The sequence below is a fragment of the Cyclopterus lumpus genome, chromosome 3 (genome assembly GCF_009769545.1).
Source record: "Cyclopterus lumpus isolate fCycLum1 chromosome 3, fCycLum1.pri, whole genome shotgun sequence".
Lineage (NCBI taxonomy): Eukaryota > Metazoa > Chordata > Actinopteri > Perciformes > Cyclopteridae > Cyclopterus > Cyclopterus lumpus.
In genome coordinates, this window is record NC_046968.1 from 28,287,297 (window position 1) to 28,307,296 (window position 20,000).

General features: G+C 43.4%; 4 protein-coding genes across 7 annotated transcripts in view; 2 read left to right on the forward strand and 2 right to left on the reverse strand.

The window, feature by feature from the left end:
* mfap1 (microfibril associated protein 1) overlaps positions 1-1,586 on the reverse strand; it is a 4,664-nt gene extending 3,078 nt beyond the window's left edge. Inside the window, exons 1-3 of the mRNA XM_034529744.1 lie at positions 1,379-1,586; positions 92-308; positions 1-6 (exon numbers count right to left, since the gene is read on the reverse strand). The exon at positions 1-6 is cut by the window's left edge and continues 139 nt beyond it. Of these exons, the coding sequence (XP_034385635.1) occupies positions 1-6; positions 92-308; positions 1,379-1,460 (305 nt within the window). The 5' untranslated portion in view covers positions 1,461-1,586. The remainder of the gene's footprint in view (positions 7-91; positions 309-1,378) is intronic.
* Positions 1,587-2,248: 662 nt separating this feature from the next.
* On the reverse strand, positions 2,249-3,999 carry hddc3 (HD domain containing 3). Its single transcript, XM_034529793.1, has 4 exons — positions 3,859-3,999; positions 3,031-3,086; positions 2,709-2,949; positions 2,249-2,459 (listed from the first exon to the last, which is right to left on the reverse strand). Exons 1-4 carry the CDS (start codon positions 3,968-3,970, stop codon positions 2,329-2,331), a joined length of 540 nt encoding a protein of 179 aa, XP_034385684.1. The 5' UTR covers positions 3,971-3,999; the 3' UTR covers positions 2,249-2,328.
* Positions 4,000-4,030: 31 nt separating this feature from the next.
* vps33b (VPS33B late endosome and lysosome associated) lies at positions 4,031-13,412 on the forward strand. 2 transcript variants are annotated; one of them, XM_034529725.1, is made up of 24 exons: positions 4,031-4,152; positions 4,412-4,508; positions 5,176-5,256; positions 5,336-5,397; positions 5,483-5,532; positions 5,916-5,983; positions 6,089-6,134; positions 6,251-6,345; positions 6,814-6,918; positions 7,010-7,100; positions 7,538-7,615; positions 7,843-7,913; positions 7,992-8,078; positions 8,184-8,274; positions 8,521-8,595; positions 9,054-9,118; positions 9,191-9,245; positions 9,560-9,606; positions 10,605-10,737; positions 10,825-10,898; positions 10,983-11,084; positions 12,508-12,583; positions 12,921-13,040; positions 13,238-13,412. In XM_034529725.1, exons 2-24 carry the CDS (start codon positions 4,413-4,415, stop codon positions 13,315-13,317), a joined length of 1,848 nt encoding a protein of 615 aa, XP_034385616.1. In that variant the 5' UTR covers positions 4,031-4,152; position 4,412; the 3' UTR covers positions 13,318-13,412. The 2 variants fall into 2 exon arrangements, with proteins under 2 accessions (XP_034385616.1, XP_034385617.1); XM_034529726.1 differs by lacking the exon at positions 4,031-4,152 and having other exon boundaries at positions 4,159-4,508.
* Positions 13,413-14,764: 1,352 nt separating this feature from the next.
* Positions 14,765-20,000, forward strand: part of prc1b (protein regulator of cytokinesis 1b) — a 7,432-nt gene continuing 2,196 nt past the window's right edge. For 2 of the 3 annotated variants that reach the window (XM_034529728.1, XM_034529727.1), the window contains exons 1-13: positions 14,765-14,921; positions 15,032-15,164; positions 16,103-16,225; positions 16,320-16,553; positions 16,661-16,831; positions 16,915-17,064; positions 17,154-17,301; positions 17,381-17,517; positions 18,325-18,420; positions 18,515-18,661; positions 18,767-18,877; positions 19,018-19,131; positions 19,904-20,000. The exon at positions 19,904-20,000 is cut by the window's right edge and continues 80 nt beyond it. In XM_034529728.1, the coding sequence (XP_034385619.1) occupies positions 14,911-14,921; positions 15,032-15,164; positions 16,103-16,225; positions 16,320-16,553; positions 16,661-16,831; positions 16,915-17,064; positions 17,154-17,301; positions 17,381-17,517; positions 18,325-18,420; positions 18,515-18,661; positions 18,767-18,877; positions 19,018-19,131; positions 19,904-20,000 (1,672 nt within the window). In that variant the 5' untranslated portion in view covers positions 14,765-14,910. The remainder of the gene's footprint in view (positions 14,922-15,031; positions 15,165-16,102; positions 16,226-16,319; positions 16,554-16,660; positions 16,832-16,914; positions 17,065-17,153; positions 17,302-17,380; positions 17,518-18,324; positions 18,421-18,514; positions 18,662-18,766; positions 18,878-19,017; positions 19,132-19,903) is intronic. The other variant, XM_034529729.1, reaches the window with a different exon arrangement.

Sequence of the window (20,000 nt, forward strand, 5' to 3'; positions counted from 1 at the left end):
GCCAGCCTGAGGACGAAAAAGAAACGGCGCCGCGGTCAAAAGAGCAGCGCCGCGGCGTTCGGGCCGATAAACGCCTCAGGTGACCCGTTACCTCTCCTCCACGTCCTCGGACACGCGGTTGAGCAGACGTTTGAGACGCGGGTCGGAGACGTCCTCCTCCTCCAGCTCCAGCTCCGCCTCCGCCTCCTTTCCCTTCTTCACGAACTGGAAGTCCTCGTCTTCCTCGTCGGACGACTCCATCGGCGCGTAGTCGGGCCGCTTCCCCGACACGTACCGCTTCACCTTCACCTTCTCCATGGAGAGCTCACCTGGAACCAGAGACGGATGAGATGATGACGACCTACACGCATCTATAAGGACCGACTAACGAACTGTGTCGAGTTCATGACGTTACATCGGCTGTTGGCACCGAGTCAGAATTCAGTCATAACTACTCAAATATTTGTATTCCCTTTTGGGATGCAAGTTTAGTCATTAGTTCTATAAAAGTAATCTGCAATGCCAAAACTATTTGCTGGTACCAGGTTCTCAACAGTGAGGACATTGTAAATGTATTTATCTTTGGATTTTGAACAGCGTGAACTTCAAAATCACCGCGGGCTCTGGGAAAATATTATTTATAGTTATAATAAAAAAAGAACTGTTAGTTGAAACCATAAACATCCCATATTGTTGTGCACCAGCTCAGATCCACGGAACAGGAATATCAACAAACACAAAACAAAAGCAAAGCATAATAGAACATAGAAAAATGTACAATAGAATATAAAAATATTAAACAAATACATAAAAATGTTTATCTGTTTATTCATATATATGTACAGTTAAGTGCAGGAATGTGCTAAATATTGTCTAAATGTTTAATGTAATCAAATTAATGTACACTTTAATTTAGCTTAGTATGTTTATAATGTTAAATGTGTTGAAGGAAGGCCTTTGTGTTGTTGTATCCTGTGAAGTTTATTAAAATACTTTTGCTCCTCCAGTTCACTAAATAACAAAACGTTTCTTCAAATCTTTAATCAACTTATTCTTTAATCTCCTGCATACTTTCAGCTACAGACTCCATTTAAACTTGAACATGTTGACAAAAGCTTCAACTATTAACGTAGCTTTTTGATATATTATTTTAAACGTGACATTAAACTGTCACATTTGAATATATTATGGGATGTTCAGGCCTTTTCTTTTTTTTAATAATGTGTGTAACTTCAGTATTTTCAGCTATCTTTATAAATATTTCAGCTTTCCAACGCATTCTCATCAGGAAATGCATTTTCTACATACGTTTCTTTTATTTCCAGATGATTGTTGTTGGTTTTAGCATTGGGGTTGCGCTAAGCTAAGCTAAGCTAGCTAGCTAGCTAACAACTATTACCTTTCTCGTTCCGGACCGGAACCGCCCCGGCCGTGGACTGGATGGGAGGGAGCTTCATGTTGAGGGCCTCGCGACTCGACATGACTGGCTGGTCGGCGGTTTCACCCGAAAAGCACGTTTAACAAAAACAAAACGTCTTTTCTTTTTTACTCGCAGAAAAACGAGCTCGAAGCTGCTTCCAGTCAACCGGAAGTTTAACTGGCCGAAGAGCACGAGAACCGGAAGTATCTTCTTCCTCGTCTGCTTTTACAGGACAAGTAAGTGGTTTTATTCCGACATATATTTCCTCCCCAGAAGAAAAACACATTAAGACAATTTAACTTTTTAAACCACTTCTGAACTAAAGTTGACTAATTATCGTCAGTAAAAAAAAAATAATAAAAAAAGGAGATTAAAGCTAAATGTAGATATTATGCACAACATCGCCCTCTGGTGGCTGACATCACTGATATATATTGATATATTGATAGATAGAATCTAAAAATAAAAAGAATACGACTGGAAATAATATTTTTTTTGTAGATTAATCAATTGATTATTTTCTCAAAAAAATTACTGGTTATTTGTATAAATTCACAGTTCTTGAATTAACTTTTACTAGTCCCTCATAACTAAAGCCGTCAGGTAACTGTAGTGAAGTTAAATGTACAATATTTCACTCTGAAATGTAGTGCAGTAGAAGTATGAAGTGAAAGAAAATATTCAAGTAAAGTACAACCACCTCAAATTTGTACATAGTTGAATAATTTGATTAAATATACTTTGTTACATTCCACCTCCTATAGATAGATAGATAGACCATAACTACTGACACTAATAGTCATAAAAACTCAACTCTAAACAGAAATTAAAAACCAGTGACCACACAGCTGTAAACGATATGATTTATTTCTGTAATTTACAAGTGAAAAACTATGTTATTGGTAGTCGGGCTGCTCTCCACCGTGTCGTCAGAGCTGGACCCCCCTCTGTCTGAACAGCTCCTCCAGCTTCTCCTCCAGCGCCGGGTTGGTTCCTTTCAGGCCTCTCACCACCTCGCGGGCCCAAACAAAGTACTCCTGCACCCGCTCGGCTGTCCAGCCTGTAAAATATTAAACCACATAAAGAACGTTTTATCTCACGACTGTCGTGTCTTCTAGTGCCCTGAGAGTCCTGCGAGGTATTTATTGATAGCTCTCTGAAAGGAACCTCTTCTATACTGGTTAGTGCAAATAGCATAGTTGTCTGCAGTCACTTGGATGCTAATAAAAGTCGTTATGACACAATGAACCACTGAAATAAATCTCAGGTGACAGAAAGCGAGCGGGGAGAGTGACGGAGAGGTTCTGACCTGCCGGTGTGCTGCGAATCAAGTCCCTCAGATTGTACAGTTTGTCGGCCAGTTTGACCAGCTTGGCTTGGCCGCTGCAGAGCGGCGCGTGTTCCACCTGCTGGCGCTTCCTCTCCTGCTTGGGGAGCCTTTTGTCGTCCGTCACCTCCTCGACGATACGAGCCACGATCGGCCCGAACGCGGCCTCGAGCTCGGCGAGCGAGGTGTCCGTGTCCTCCACGGTGTCGTGGAGCACGGCGGCCTGCAGGGGGAGACGGGACGCCGGCTCAGTGACACAAAGAGAAGCGCCGCAGCTCAACGTTTAAAAACCCCTCGTACTCACTTGTAAAACCTCGATGTCTGTGACGCCTCCTTCATGGCTGAGGATTCTCGCCACTCCTGAGAAGTTTAAAACCGTTGAAATATTGAGAGATAAATGTACAATTAACACAAGGACACAACTGGAAAACATGTATTTTTAATTTCACCAGGACTTTAAAATGATATCTTCAATTATTTAATAGACAATTTATCGTTTAAACTTAAATAACTACTATTAAACTTCATATGTCATATGTCCAACAAAGATTGTATACTCCCTCCCTCTAACAAGTATCACAGGAACAGAGAAACTATTTTTAAAAATCCAGTGGTGAAAGAAACACTCTTTACTTTTAGTAAAAGTAGTAATAATAGTATAGAAATACATTAGAAATGTTACTTAAATGCAACTACAAAAGTATTATCATCGACAAACACGTAATACACCAAAAGTAAAACATATTGTCATGCAAAATGACCAATTTTAGAATAATGAATTGTATTATTGTCTTATAATTATTGATGGATTAATGAACACTTTAATGCTCGTAGGTGGAGCTCCTACACAGATACATTAATGAAGACTCATCTTATCTAACATTTGTTGATTAAATTTTTATATTATTAGTCTAATTATTAACAAATACTACACGTTCGTGCTGTAAAAAGTACAATATTCCCCGTCAGGAATGTAGTGGAGAAGTACAAAGTAGCAGGATAGAAAGTACCTTAATACTTTAGTAAATGTACTTAAGTTACTTTCCACCACTGTTTTCATATTAATTTGTTTTAACAAAAAAAAATTCCGAGCAGCACTGAAGGCATCCCAACAACGCGGAAGGCCTCCTACCGATGGGGTGGTTAATGTACGGCGTCGCTTCCGGGTCTTTACGTCGCTGGTTACGGTGCTTCTCTGCTGCGAAGTTAACCGTCTCTAACAATAAAACCGCGTCTGAATTCATGGCGGAAAAGCGAGACGTTTTCTGACAGAAAGAGGAAGAAAAAAACCACCGCTGTGACTGGACTTCAACGTCGCTTTTTTTTTTTTTTTAAAACAAGTCCGTCTGCTTGTTTTGTCCGGGTGGAAACAGCAGCGGGCGAGCCATGAGATTCGTTCCGCTTCTTTTAGCTACGGAAGCAGCAGGTAGCTTCTAACATCAGTTTAACGCCTCTTTGTTGTCATGTTTTCACCGATATCTGCTGCTCGCTTTCTGCTGTCTATTTGATATTGTTGTGCACATATTTCCACCTACATGTCAGCTCTTTGAGGCTAATCTTTTAAAACGTACCGCGATGTTGAGGATGTGTTTTTAGCCGAGAAGCTAAGCTCGGTTACAGCATAGATGTGTGTGTGTTAACCTATACGAGTATTTAACTGCCCTTCTTCCCCCGTGGTGGCCCAGCATGGCTCACAGTGCCAGGAGAGATTGTCCGGAGCTGCCCGACTTCTCTCTGCTCAAGAGGCTGGCCCGAGACCGGCTCATCTACCTGCTGGAACAGGTGAGGGCGAGCTGTCGCGCTGTGTCCGCTATTGGGTTGTTGTTGGCTGGCTGCCAGCTGCCAGGCGAACGACGACTGGAATGTAAATATAATATAATACGATAAGCTTGAATTGATTTATTATAGGACTTTTATTGATTACGCAACTGTCAGAACGGTAAAAGAGGAGAAAAGAGGAGAAAGTTGTCCACTTAATATTATATTTGTGTTCGCCACAACCCATCTGCCAATAGGTGATGGTCAGAGGAAACGGTGATCCATTTTATTATTGTCAACAAATTGCACGAAAAACATTGTCTGACGTGTCATCGACTTCCACTTAAAACACACCAGTGAGCCTCATGCTGCCACCAATACTCCCCAGAGCGCACATCTGGATTAATCCGCCGCTGAAAATAGTCCCCCAACAAATGCTCTAATTCTTAATTTGGTTAAATAAATAAAAAATACAGCAATCAAATTACTTCTTGCCATTTTTTATTTTTTTTTAATCAAATCAGTTCAGAGATGTGTGTCTCGTAGATAGCGACTCTTGGTTAATAAGGCTGGACATAATGAATTTAAATAGGCAGAGCGTCCCGTTTTGTGTCGTGCTCAATAGAAAAAAGATGTCCGTTGAGCAGACTGTGTCACGGCCTCCCATCTTTTCCTCCTCTTCGTCTCACAGCTGCCGGGGAAGAAGGACCTCTTCATCGAGGCGGACTTGATGAGCTCGCTGGACCGCATCGCCAACGTGTCGACGCTCAAGGTGAAGCTGTCACTCCTCTGCTTCCAGATTAAGGAACGCAAATATGTATTCATCAAACATTTATTTATTTTCTTTACAGCAACATGAAGTCGACAAACTTTACAAAGTGGAATACAGACCTGTTGTCAGCACCTCAGATCAGTGAGCCCTGCACACACACACACACACACACACACACACACACACACACACACACACCTGACAATGTGGCATTTCTCTCTTTCAGGCTGTGTTTTCTGATCCGGCCGAGAATACAAACTGTCAAATGGATTTGCGGTGAGTCCATCAGTCGACTCATCGGACGGTTTCTTCTGTCGTTATTTGGTCTTTTTTTTTCATGCTGAGCGATTTTATTTCATAGAAATTAATGAACACGAGATTCTGAGTCTAGAACGACTCCAGTAAGGAAAGACATGTGTGTGTGTGTTTGTATATATAAATATATATATGTGTGTGTGATGATAATAATAATTTTTTTTAAATTTATACTTAAATTTTTAAAACAAAGTAAAAAAAGTGCTTAAGATGGTTGAACATTTCAGGACTCCAATGATATAATTATAATTATATATATATATATATATATATATATATATATATATATATATATATATATAATGAGACTAAATATTGTCATGCTGTGGTCTTTCTTGTTACAGATGTGGCCAATGCAGACAAGGCAGTGGGAAGACTCAGAAAATATCACATCATCTTCACTCCTCAGAAGGTATTTCTCTACTGTTCCGCTGTGCACACACACTCTGCTTTGATGCGTCTATAATTGGACTAATTAACTAATTAATTAACCCGTTGACCCTCCTGTCCGGTCCAGTTCTTTGCGTGCGAGGCGGTGCTGGAGGAGCAGGGGATCTTTGGAGGTGAACGTCTTAATAATTTAATAATAAAGACACTTTAGCAAGGGGATAAAATAGATAAATATATAAATTTAAAATAAACGACTGCTGATTTAAAGCGTGTCTTTGTCGTCCCACAGACGTGACCACGGACGAGTGGTCTTTCTATCTGCTTCCTCTCGACGATGACGTCATCAGTCTGGAGCTGCCGGAGTTCTTCAGAGACAACTTCCTGGTAAATAAACGATTTATAGTTATTGAGACGTATTTGTATTGCTTTTACCTGCTTGTTAAAGTCGCCATTGCTGGGTTTTTTTTGGCACTATAAATCACAATAAATAAAAGAAAGCAACCTATTGAGTGTTTAAGATTGTGAAAAGAAATTTAAAAACACGCATACAGATAAATAATTAAAAAAAACAGGAACACTCACGATTCACTATCTGGGTTGATTGTTCAGTTGTTCTACCGTTATTGTTATGCATAGAATATAATATTGAATATCCATAAAATAGGTCATATCGTCAGGGGTAACAGAGTTTGCTAAATATTCAGTCAATAAAAATAAATCTGAATTTTTTTTTGAATTTTTTCAATGAATCTTGAATATTGTGGGTGGAAAAAAGTTCTGAATTGTGATTTCTTCGCCCGATTTAATCATTTATATTTGACCAGTACAATCCGGTTGTCTCCGCTCCCTCAGGCGGGGGACCAGCGCTGGGTGAGGACCGCCGGCAGCGCGCTGCACCTCCTGCACACGCTCTACGGCCCGTTCTCCAAGGTCTACGGGATCGGACGCTTTTCCAAGGTGACGCGCCGGTTCGCACGTCAGATTCCTCCGCCGCGCGTCTCGGACGTTACCCGACGTTAACCGGTAACCTTTTCTGTCCGGCCACCAGATGGCGTACGAGTCGTGGCGGGAGCAGGTGGAAGAGGGGGAGCAACGAGCTCGTCAGGCCGAAATAGGAACCGTTTTCCTCATTGACAGAGGTGAGAACACCTTAAAGGTGCAGTACACAAGCTTTAACATATGAAGCGTGGACTTCTATACAACCAGAGGAGTCGCCCCCTGGTGGTCAGTAGAGAGAATGCAGCTTTAACACATGAAGCATAGACTTCTATACAACCAGAAGAGTCGCCCCCTGGTGGTCAGTAGAGAGAATGCAGCTTTAACACATGAAGCATAGACTTCTATACAACCAGAAGAGTCGCCCCCTGGTGGTCAGTAAAGAGAATGCAGCTTTAACACATGAAGCATAGACTTCTATACAACCAGAGGAGTCACCCCCTGGTGGTCAGGAGAGAGAATGCAGCTTTAACACATGAAGCATAGACTTCTATACAACCAGAGGAGTCTCCCCCTGGTGGTCAGTAGAGAGAATGCAGCTGTACTTTCTTCTGTCCCTAACCTTGTCGCTGTGTTGCAGATGTGGACTACGTCACTCCTCTGTGCTCACAGGTCGTCTACGAGGGATTGGTGGACGATATATTCAGAATTAAGTGTGGTGGGTATGAAAGCAGGAGATCTGACTTCCGTCCACTAAGAATACATTTTATTTCGGGCTGCACGATTATGGACCAAATGATAATTTCTTTGATCAATATTGAAATCACAAATATTCCTTTTTAATTTGAGCACTTTCACACTTCACCTTATAATAACTTTCACATCTTTGCATCGAAATATTTTTTTTATGGCTGTAGATTTATTTAATACGTTTCTGTCCTGCAGGATGTGTGGAGTTTGGAACTGAAGTCACGTCGGACAAAAGTCTTAAAGTCATGCTGAACTCTCAGGATAAGGTAGGCTGGTCGTCATCATCATCGCCTTCATCTTCTTCATCATCGTGGCCCCTAAATTGAACGTTTTAACTCTCGCAGGTCTTCAACGAGATCAGAAACGAGCATTTCTCCAACGTCTTCGGCCTCCTCAGTCAAAAGGCCAGGAACCTCCAGACCGCGTACGACGTGAGTCTACGATCGCGAGTCTACGATCGCGAGTCTACGATCGCGAGCCTGACTCGCACTCTTATTTTATTTTTTTTGTTCGTCTCCTTTTCATCAATTCCACAGAAGCGTCGGGGGATGGACATAAAACAGATGAAGACGTTCGTGTCAGATGAACTCAAAGGGTTAAAACAGGAGCACCGGCTGCTCAGCCTGCGTGAGTCTGTTTGTCACACAGATTTATTTAAATTTTATTTATTTTATTTATTTTATTTATTTATTTTATTTATTTTATTTATTTTATTTATTTTATTTATTTTATTTATTTTATTTATTTTATTTATTTTATTTATTTTATTTATTTTATTTATTTTATTTATTTTATTTTATTTTATTTTTTATCTTTTTCATTTATTTATCTATTCATTCATTCATTTATTTAAAGAGCACGCTCTCTTTTCAGACATCAGTGCGAGTGAATCGATAATGAAGAAGAAGACGCAGCAGGACTTTCAGGAGCTGCTGAAGACTGAACACTGTGAGAATTCAGCTGTTTAGTTTAAATGCGTTCCTTAAACATTAAAAGGGTCCTTGAGATGTTTAAAGTGAGGTTCTATGAGGTTCTATGAGGTTCTAGTGTTTCACTCTCTTTAGCTTATCTTCACACCAGGCTCCATTGACATGAACATTTTGGTGAACCAGAACTAGATCAAAACTCTATGTTATGTAGAACTAAAATCTAAATAACACACGCACATGATTATTTATACAAAAGTCTGTATTTTAATTAGATAAAAAGATGTGTTATTTTTTTTGTCCTCATTTATAAAAAAAAAAAGAAGGATTTAACGGAAAGTTAAAGCGGAGAAAATATTGTAAAAGTATCAAATAACCCGACTTTAAAACATCGTAACTTCCCCTTTTTTAACGTCACTTCTGTCGAGTTGTTGTTGTTGTTGACACAAATCTGGACGAGGTCTGGTGTTTCTGTTCCAGCTCTACTTGAAGGATTTGAAATCCGTGAGAGCATTTGTTTCCTGGAGGAGCACATCATCAGACAGGTGCGTTCAAGAGCCGTTTTAATTATGAGCGTGCTGGAAAACGTCTTCATTCTCTTTTTAATTTCCTTCAAGGTGAACATGATGGAGAGCCTGAGGCTGCTCTGCCTGCTGTCCATCACGGAGAACGGTGAGTCAATAAGTCAGATCGTTGTCGCGTTTGACGACCGCACGATGTTTCTCGCGATGTTTCTCGCGATGTTTCTCGCGATGTTTCTCGCGATGTTTCTCGCGATGTTTCTCGCGATGTTTCTCACGATGTTTCTCACGATGTTTCTCACGATGTTTCTCACGATGTTTTCTCGCGATGTTTTCTCACAATGTTTTCTCACGATGTTTCTCACGATGTTTCTCACGATGTTTTCTCGCGATGTTTCTCGCAATGTTTTCTCGCGATGTTTCTCACGATGTTTCTCACGATGTTTCTCACGATGTTTCTCACAGGACTCCTGCCCAAAGATTACCGCTCGCTAAAAGCACACTTTCTGCAGGTGAGATGTTTACGACGCTAACCTTTAAAAAAAAAAAAACCTCCTTATATGTTTTTTATTTTCTTATTTCTCACGTGGTGACATTGTGCCTTTTTTTTACAGTCTAAATTTGATTGATTTTTCTTTATTATTTTTGTACTCATCTGTTAAACATATAAATGGCTATATAGGTCACACATGGAGGTCATGAGAGGTCAAACATGGAGGTCATGAGAGGTCACACATGGAGGTCATGAGAGGTCAAACATGGAGGTCATGAGAGGTCACACATGGAGGTCATGAGAGGTCAAACATGGAGGTGATGAGAGGTCATGAGAGGTCACACATGGAGGTCATGAGAGGTCAAACATGGAGGTGATGAGAGGTCATGAGAGGTCACACATGGAGGTGATGAGAGGTCACACATGGAGGTGATGAGAGGTCATGAGAGGTCACACATGGAGGTCATGAGAGGTCAAACATGGAGGTGATGAGAGGTCATGAGAGGTCACACATGGAGGTGATGAGAGGTCACACATGGAGGTGATGAGAGGTCACACATGGAGGTGATGAGAGGTCATGAGAGGTCACACATGGAGGTGATGAGAGGTCACACATGGAGGTGATGAGAGGTGATGAGAGGTCACACATGGATGTCATGAAAGATCATGAGAGCTCACACATGAAGGTCATGAGAGGTCACACATGGAGGTCATGAGAGGTCAACCATGGAGGTGATGAGAGGTCATGAGAGGTCACACATGGAGGTCATGAGAGGTCAAACATGGAGGTGATGAGAGGTCATGAGAGGTCAAACATGGAGGTGATGAGAGGTCATGAGAGCTCACACATGGAAGTAATGAGAGGTCATGAGAGCTCACACATGGAAGTCATGAGAGCTCACACATGGAGAGGTTATGAGAGGTCATGAGAGGTCACACATGGAGGTGATGAGAGGTCACACATGGAGGTCAGTGAAGCCCCGCCCCCGGCCTCATTTAAAGGTGTCCTCCCCTCAGAGCTACGGAGCCGAACACCTGCTCACCTTCTCCAACCTGAGGCAGCTCGGGCTGCTGGTGGAGCAGCCGGCCGGGGAGACGCTGACGGTGATGGAGAGCCGAGTGGGCAAGCTGGTGAACGACAAGACGGCCGGTGAGACGGGCTTCTCTTTGTATTGTGAGTGCTCTCAGAAACACGAGTGATTTGTTTATTTATATTTATTTATTTATTTATTTACAGGTAAGCTGACCGGCGCCTTCTCTTCTCTCGCCAAGAAGAGCAACTTCAGAGCCCTGAGCCGGAAGCTCAACCTGGTAAAACCGTTCGCGCTGAGGACGCTTTACTCACTGTGCGATCGTTTATTTATATATTGTTGTTGTTGTTGTTTGTGTGTAAAGGTGCCGAAGTCCGATGAGGAGTACGACCTGCGCGTCCCGAGGGACATGGCCTACATCTTCAGCGGCGCCTACGTGCCTCTGAGCTGCAAACTGGTGGAGCAGGTGAGGAAAGGCTGTGTGTGTGTGTGTGTGTGTGTGTGTGTGTGTGTGTGTGTGTGTGTCTCATGCTCTGTGTGTGTGTGTGAGTGTGTGTGTGTCTCATGCTCTGTGTGTGTGTGTGTGTGTCTCATGCTCTGTGTGTGTGTGTGTGTGTCTCATGCTCTGTGTGTGTGTGTGAGTGTGTGTGTGTCTCATGCTCTGTGTGTGTGTGTGTCTCATGCTCTGTGTGTGTGTGTGTGTGTCTCATGCTCTGTGTGTGTGTGTGTGTCTCATGCTCTGTGTGTGTGTGTGTGTGTCTCTCATGCTCTGTGTGTGTGTGTGTGTGTGTCTCATGCTCTGTGTGTGTGTGTGTGTGTCTCATGCTCTGTGTGTGTGTACGTCTCATGCTCTGTGTGTGTGTGTGAGTGTGTGTGTGTCTCATGCTGTACGTGTGTGTCTCATGCTGTGTGTGTGTGTATGTGTGTGTCTCATGCTATGTGTGTATGTGTGTGTCTCATGCTGTGTGTGTGTGTGTGTGTCTCATGCTGTACGTGTGTGTCTCATGCTGTGTGTGTGTATGTGTGTGTCTCATGCTGTGTGTATGTGTGTGTCTCATGCTGTGTGTGTGTGTGTGTGTCTCATGCTGTATGTGTGTGTCTCATGCTGTGTGTGTGTGTGTGTATGTGTGTGTCTCATGCTGTATGTGTCTGTGTGTATGTGTGTGTCTCATGCTATGTGTGTATGTGTGTGTCTCATGCTGTGTGTGTGTGTGTATGTGTGTGTGTCTCATGCTATGTGTGTATGTGTGTGTGTCTCATGCTATGTGTGTATGTGTGTGTCTCATGCTATGTTTGTGTGTGTGTGTGTCTCATGCTGTGTGTGTCTGTGTGTATGTGTGTGTGTCTCATGCTATGTGTGTATGTGTGTGTCTCATGCTGTATGTGTCTGTGTGTATGTGTGTGTCTCATGCTATGTGTATGTTTGTGTCTCATGCTGTGTGTGTGTGTTTGTGTGTGTGTCTCATGCTATGTGTGTATGTGTGTGTGTCTCATGCTATGTGTGTATGTGTGTGTCTCATGCTATGTGTGTATGTGTGTGTCTCATGCTGTGTGTGTGTGTTTGTGTGTGTGTCTCATGCTATGTGTGTATGTGTGTGTCTCATGCTGTATGTGTCTGTGTGTATGTGTGTGTCTCATGCTATGTGTATGTTTGTGTCTCATGCTGTGTGTGTGTGTGTGTGTGTGTGTCTCATGCTATGTGTGTATGTGTGTGTGTCTCATGCTATGTGTGTATGTGTGTGTCTCATGCTATGTGTGTATGTGTGTGTCTCATGCTGTGTGTGTGTGTTTGTGTGTGTGTCTCATGCTATGTGTGTATGTGTGTGTCTCATGCTATGTGTATGTTTGTGTCTCATGCTGTGTGTGTGTGTGTGTGTGTGTGTGTGCAGGTGTTGGAGCGAGACGGCTGGACGGGTCTGGAGGAAGTCACCAAGCTGCTCAACGGACAGGAATTCGCTGTTACAGGTCAGATCGTGAAGAGATATAATATAATAATATAATAATAATATGTAGATCTGTACATTTGTATTTAATTGACTTTTTACTGATAATGATTAACTTAAAATAATAATGATATTAATAATAATTGTTAAAATAATGATGAACTTAAAATAATAATGATTATAATACACTTAAAATAATATTGATAATGATATTAACAACAATAATAATTATTATAATTGATGATAATGATAATTATTATTATAATAGTTGCAGTGACAATAATAATTCTGACTGGTAATAATTATAATGATAATCTATGATAATGATAATAAACTATGGATGTTTTGTTTCTCATCAGGCAGCATCGGAGCGGATTCGAGCACAAAGAGCGACGCTCAGCGCATCGTCATCGTCGTGTTCCTCGGAGGCTGCACCTTCTCTGAGATCTCGGCTCTCCGGTTCCTCGGCAGAGAGAAAGGTAAACGCCCTGAAGGATCATGGGATATTCCTCATGTTACCCGAGGAACGCCATTCCGTACATTTTAACATGAACATTTTACTATAGAAGTCTTTAGTTTCCTAATAAAGCAAAGGCTCAGGTAAGCTAATAGTTATTTATTAGTGTGTCTAATTGTACGCTTTTCTTAATCGCACATGTTTCATTTCTGTCGGCAGGTTATAAATTCATCGTGGTGACGACCGCCATCACAAACAGCTCCAGGCTCATCGAGTCCTTGCTGGGGAACATCGCGTGAAGGCCTCGGGACAGAAACCAGACGCATTCCAGCACGCCGACGGAGAACGAAAGAACTGTAAAGATGTATATTAAGGGAATAAATGTTTTAACACGGCTGACGCTTGACATTTGTGATGGAAGTACGTGAGCGGATTATCTGGACTCTCACTGTTTCAGGCTTAAGGAAGCTTGAATTCAAGAAGTAACCTCTTGTAGAAACAAAGAAGGGGTCTGATTAGGTCATAACTCCACTATATTATTAAATATGGAAGACAAGTGCATTCTTAATCAGGGGTCAGGACGCACATGCTCCATCCGGGTTATCGGCAGAAATGTCAATCAAATAGTTCAGGAAGACGGGAAATGTATAAATGTTGTACTTTTTACTCCACTACATGAAAACTAAAAGATGAAATGTTTTACTTCTTCATCTAAAAGCCTCTTGGATCAGCTGGAACATGCATCACCATGACAAGTTGACTTTTTAGAAATGCAAACATGTGATTTAAAGAATGATGCATTTCCTGTAGATTAAACTACCCATATATATATATATATATATTTTAAATATATATAAATATTCATGAATATATAACAAAATATATATGTAAATATATATAATTAAATATACATGAATATATAGCAAAATATATATGTAAATATAACATGTATAAATATATATATATATATATATATATTTATATTTATATATTTATATAGTCTGCGATACCAACCTACCGAGCCTGAGAATGACCTTGTGGTGTGAGGTGGTGGTGCAGCTGCAATCGCCTCCACCTTTCCAGCCTGAGGAGGACACCTCCCATCACAAAGCCAAGGTACTGCACCTCTGGTTAATCATCATATATGTTAATTAAACATCTTACTGCGAAATCAACACTTAAAGTACTGTATTTACATATAAAGATATTAATCAATTTCTACACTGCACTACTGTATTTTATTTCTTAAACTGCACTGCAACTTGTATTCTATTTTAATATTAATATTTTAATATTTTACGGAGTGTTTTTAATGTTTAAATGAGTGTTTTTAATACTTTTTAATTAGTTTTAATTGTTTTGCATTATGTTTTGATGTTTTTAACGGATTTATGTGAAGCACTTTGAATTGCCTTGTTATAATGTGCTATACAAATAAACTTTTTACATACTATTTTTTAAAAATACATTCGTTTATGAATGCAGGACTTTTACCAGTATTTAGAGTATGAATACTTGTGCTGCGTATTCTTCAAGTCTAAATTAGCCACGCCCCGTTGTAACCTGAAGCAGCCAACCGCCGCCGCACGTCACCGCACCCCTCCGTTAAACTAGTGCGTTTGTTTTCCACCAAGAGGCGTTCCGCGGCGGGCGGTTCACCGTCTCGATTTGCTGGCGAAACCCCGCCGGCGGCCGACATTGGTCCGGCGCAGCACGCGCCCCCCGCTGAACCAGCCAATCACAGCACAGAACGCGGCGCTGCGCGTATTTTGAAACCGTCGGTACAAACGGACACGCAAAGCAGACGGGAGAGTCTCCGGGACGCGGCTCACTCCGGTTTAAAAACGGTTATAAACGGCGTTAAACTGTTCGCAGCGCGGTGGGATTTAACGATGAGGAAGAGGTGAGTTTTTTATGCATTGTTCCGTTAAACGGCGACACGTCCGTCGGCTCCGATCAGGCGCGTGACTTCTGTGTGTTTTTTTTCCCCTCACACGTCACTCGACCCTCCAGCGAGGTGCTCGCGGCCGAGGCGGTGTCGTGCCTGAATAAAGCGCTGTGCCGCCTGAAGGACATCTGGGAGGAGATCGGCATCCCGGAGGACCAGAGGCTGCAGAGGACCAACGTGGTCAAGGACCACATCAAGGTGAGACGGGTAGACCTGATGCGGCGACCCGGACCGGCTGGGGTCTGGGGGTTTCGGTGGGGGTGGGGGGGGGGCATGAGTGAAACTACAACATCTGACCATTAATCAATAACAATAAATCCACATCAATCACTCAACATGGTTTGTTTACATCTTTGCACTATTGTTTTGTTTTGTTAGTTCATTTAATTATTATTCTGGTTTAAATAAAAGGCAAAACTTTGTTATATTCAGAATATAGAAAGGAAAAATAGCACAACATCTCTGTTTTTAAGATGAAAGACCTTTTGTGTTCCAGGTTTGTGCATGACCACGCTAAAGTCCTCTTAACCACTGTTTGTAACTGACTGTGGGTCAGTGGTTAGCAGGTCCGTCTTTCAGCCCGAGTCCATGTGCCCTCGAGCAAGACACTTAACCCTGAATTGCTCCCCGTAGACACGGTGTGGCTTTGGATCAGCTAAATGTAATATAACAGCTAGATCCTGAAACTGGATTTATTCCAGCTGACGTTGATGTTCTGCACTGATTGAGACGGTGGATAAATATAAATATACTGCCACATACATCAATACCAGAGCTTCTATGATGGACTAATGTGTATTAATCAGATATTTAGTCAAAGCACCAATAGTCAACCGTATAATATTGTCACAGTATCGATAAACGGGTGTTTGTTTGGTCAAAGATATTGTGATGTTTGTTTTTCACCCTATTGCCCGAACTAGAGTTCTTCAGTCTATTTTAAATTATTGCTGCTGAAGAACGCTGAGATCCATCTTTTCCTCTTAAAAAAAGAGTTATTAAAATGTTTAGGCATCCGTGTGTCTTGTACTAAAGGTCCAAATAGAGCAGCATCTTAATGCTGATGTTTGTGCACCAGTATTCCGGTCCATAAAGTTAACTCAACGCTCATTCCCTTCGTTGTCTCCGTCTGCCAGAGCTTGCTGGACAGGATGATAAAAGAGGAGGAGTCTCTGAAGCCCAGGCTCATCATCAGCATTCAGAACTGCAGGATGGAAATGGAGAAACTCAACCTGGAGCTTCAGCTGCCGGGGTTCGAGGTACCGGCCGCTTCAGAGCAGACCGTGTTGGTTGATGACGAACGCACTTCGATGGCCTGAATAACACGTCTTGAACTCGTCGTTCTCTTCGCAGCAGGAGACGGGCATCAGCATGCTGCAGCAGGAGAAGAACATCCGCACGCAGGTGGAGGCCCTGCTGACGGAGAGGGCTCGGCGGATGCGGCAGCTGAAGGCCCTGCTGGACCAGGACCAGGACCTGTGCGACGTCCTGTGCTCCCTGCCGTACGGCGTCGCTCCGGACTCCGTGCCCACGGCGGAGCAGCTGGAGAGCTTCGGCCAGCACGTCGCTAACCAGAACGCCGAGAAGGTGGGAGCTCGCTTAAAAAAAAACAAGTCTCCGCTGCCCCTCTTATCTGTCCTGAAATTGGGGGGCCAGTTTTTATGAAACACTCCCGAACGCTGTGGTGGTTTCAGGCGAGGCGTTACGCCGAGTTCATGGACCTCAAGAGGCGGATCATCGTGCACATGGGGGAGCTGGACCACGTCCCCGAGACCAGCTTCGAGAAGGACGTCGTCTGCGAGGACGAGGACTCGTTTTGCCTCTCGAGAGACAACATCACGTCACTCAAACTGCTTGTTTGTCAGGTAATACGGAGACCCCCCCCCCCCCCAAATAAAACACCGGACTGAAGTCTGATGCGTTTACCTGATGTGTCTCCATCCCGCAGCTGGAGGAGCGCAAGGCGGAAACCGAGGCGGCGTGCGAGGCTCACCGGGAGAAGATCCAGCGTCTGTGGGGCCGACTAGACGTCCCTCAGGAGGAGAGGGATCCCTTCAACGAGCACATGGTCGCATCCAGGAAGAGGAACCTGGAAGCGGTGAGGCGGCCAGAGTGTTACTTCCTGGTTCCTGAGCTGTTGTTGTTGTTGTTGTTTGTACTCCTGACTTTTTTGTTTTGCCTCTTCAGCTCCAAGCAGAAGTTCAGCGTCTGGAGGAACTCAAGCTGCTCAACATCCGCAACGTGACCGACGCCATCCGCTCCGAGGTCGCCGCGTTCTGGGAGAAGTGCTTCTTCAGCGCCGACCAGCGGCAGGCGTTCGCTCCGTATTTCAGCGGTGGGTTGTTTTTGTTTCACGTTTTATAAAAATACTGGGCTTCAGAAGAGCGCTCAGACTTTATTTATTATTTTTTTAGAGGACTTTACCGAAGAGCTGCTGGCTCAGCACGACGCTGAGATCCAGCGCCTGAAGCAGCATCACGAGGACCACAAGGAGCTTTTCGACGGCGTCCACCAGTGGGAGGACAGCTGGAGGCTCTTCCTGCAGCTCGAGGTGAGTGCGACGTGACGAGGAGGCCGGCCAATCGCAGCCTCAGGAGCTAACATTAGCAGAGTGACGTTAGCGTGCCTATGAAGCTCTACTGAATGTATCTTAATGGTTGTCACGGTGAACAAAGAGGAAACGTTTCTGTGATCTTTTTAACTCGTCTTCACTGAATCAGTTCAGACCTTTCTGTCTGCAATCACTTTTTAGTTTTTCCAAAATGATATGATATATAATTCTTCGGGGAGTGCAGTTAGTGACCGTGTGGGCTCCATAGAAACGTAGCTCTGACAGCTTGATGGGGGGGCGGGGCTTAGCGACAGGTTGGTTGATTAGGTTCAACAGATAATGGTTGGCTTCAAAAAAAGTAAAATATATATTTTTCTTTATTGCAAATGTATACATTAGAATATCAAGTTTAAGAAAGATGCGACAGTAGTTTGAATTATGTTTTATATTTTTTCATATATGTATATTAGATGTGTTCTACTTTAAGGAGATGTACAAAATCCATAAAGAAAAAGTAAATATTGGCAGTTTTGGATTAGAGAAATGTTCCCACATTCATGATTAGCAACACAAATATGTATTTACTCCCATCTGGTGGAAAATAGAATAGTACAAAAGAATGGCTCTAGATTGAAAGCCTGATATAATATAATTCATGATTTTATGCTGTAATGGCCGTGGGGGTAAAATACATTGTGTCTTTTTAAAAAGTAACAACAGTGTCCTTAAGGGTCTGCACACGGTTCATGATATTCATTATGGAAACGGTTGCCGTGGTAACCCGTCTCCTCCTTCTTTCTCTCTCAGAAAAAAGCCACCGATCCGACGAGGTTCACCAACAGAGGAGGCAACCTCCTGAAGGAGGAGAAGCAGAGGTCCGAGCTGCACAAGAGCCTCCCCAAAGTAAGACCAGAAGGCCGCCTCTCTCATCCCGAGCCGACGCGCCGAGCGTTCAATGCAACTCACGTGTTTTTTTTGTTTGTTTGTTTTTTTTAAGCTTGAAAAGAAGTTAAAAGCCCAGATCGACGCGTGGGAGAGCGAGCAGGGCGGCGAGTTCCTGGTGAACGGGGAGAAGTTCCTGCAGTACGTGGAGGAGCAGTGGGAGCTGCACCGAGTGGAGAAGGAGAAGGAGAAACAAGAGCGGGTAAAGACCGGTTCGCTGTGTGTTTCTGCCTGTGGGGGGGGGGGGGGGGGGGGGGGGGGGAAGGGGAAAGAAGTGCTGACTCGTCTCTTCACGAACTCTCTGCAGCATCTCAAGAAGAGCAAACAGACCGAGGAGGACATGCAGTTCGGGACGGCGGTACGGACCCCCACCAAGCGCCGGCTCCTCGGCACGCAGACCCCCAACAAGTCCAGAAAGGTGGGTCAAGAAAACAAAAAGATTTCACTTTCACGCTCCGTGCTGCAGATTCTTGCTTCATCACAGATGTTCGACGCCTTCAGTCGTCACTGACCCGCTAACCCACTAAGCCACTCCCCCCTTTCGGCCTCTCTGACCAGTTCAACGCGACCTCCAGCAGCACCAGCACGAGCGCCGCCTCTAACAGCACCAGCCGCTCCGTCTACGGCGCGACGGTCTGCCGCTCGCCCCGCCCACCGCTGTCGGCTAACAAGGTTGGTTTTAATTTTCAAGACGGAAGACGCCGGCGATTTAGCAGAAAGCCCAAAAAAAACTAAAAAGTCAAAAGGAGGATTTAATAGATTTAGAACCGAGTAGCTTCACTGAAACATCCTAAAGCTCCGGGGCGACTTCCTCCTCCATGTTATTTACTGGGTTGTGATTGGTTGTTCCTCGTCACATGACGTATGGTGCCGCAAATAACTATTGTTTTCATTACTGATTTAATTGGGTTTGTAAAAAATTTCAGAAAAAAACCCAAAGGTGATGTAATCAAAGTGGCAATTTTTAATGTTGATTTGAAATAAAAGTGTGTTAAGTACCAATGTATTGCTGAAGGTATGTCATCCACACAGCCCCAAACTCCAGACCGCTAAACTCTGAGCACATTTACATTGTTTTAATAATAATAACAATAAAGGCAAAAAAAATTCTAAATCTCCAAACAAAAAAAACAACGGTATTTTTTGCCTTTTTTAAAAAAAAAAATATTTTTTATGAAGTAATTGACAATAATTTATAGACTGAGAGAAATGCAACAATCGGACCTGAAGACAACTCAAAACCTTTTCTAGAAAACAACCACGAGAATGAAACACGAGCACATCTGACATATTGGCGTATTATCTCTCTTTCGGCGTTTACTCCCGGTTCCACGCCTCGGCCTCGTTCGGCTGCACGTGAACTCGGCTCCCTCCGGTTCGTCGTCCGGTTGAGTCCCACCAGTCTCATGTCCTCCTCCTCCTCCTCCTCCTCCTCCTCCTCCAGGTTCCGGCATCGCGGACGCCGGTTGGCGGTAAGCCCCCCAACCCTCGGCTGCAGGGCTGCAACAAGGAGAACGAGGCCCAGCTGAAGGGGAGCCCTG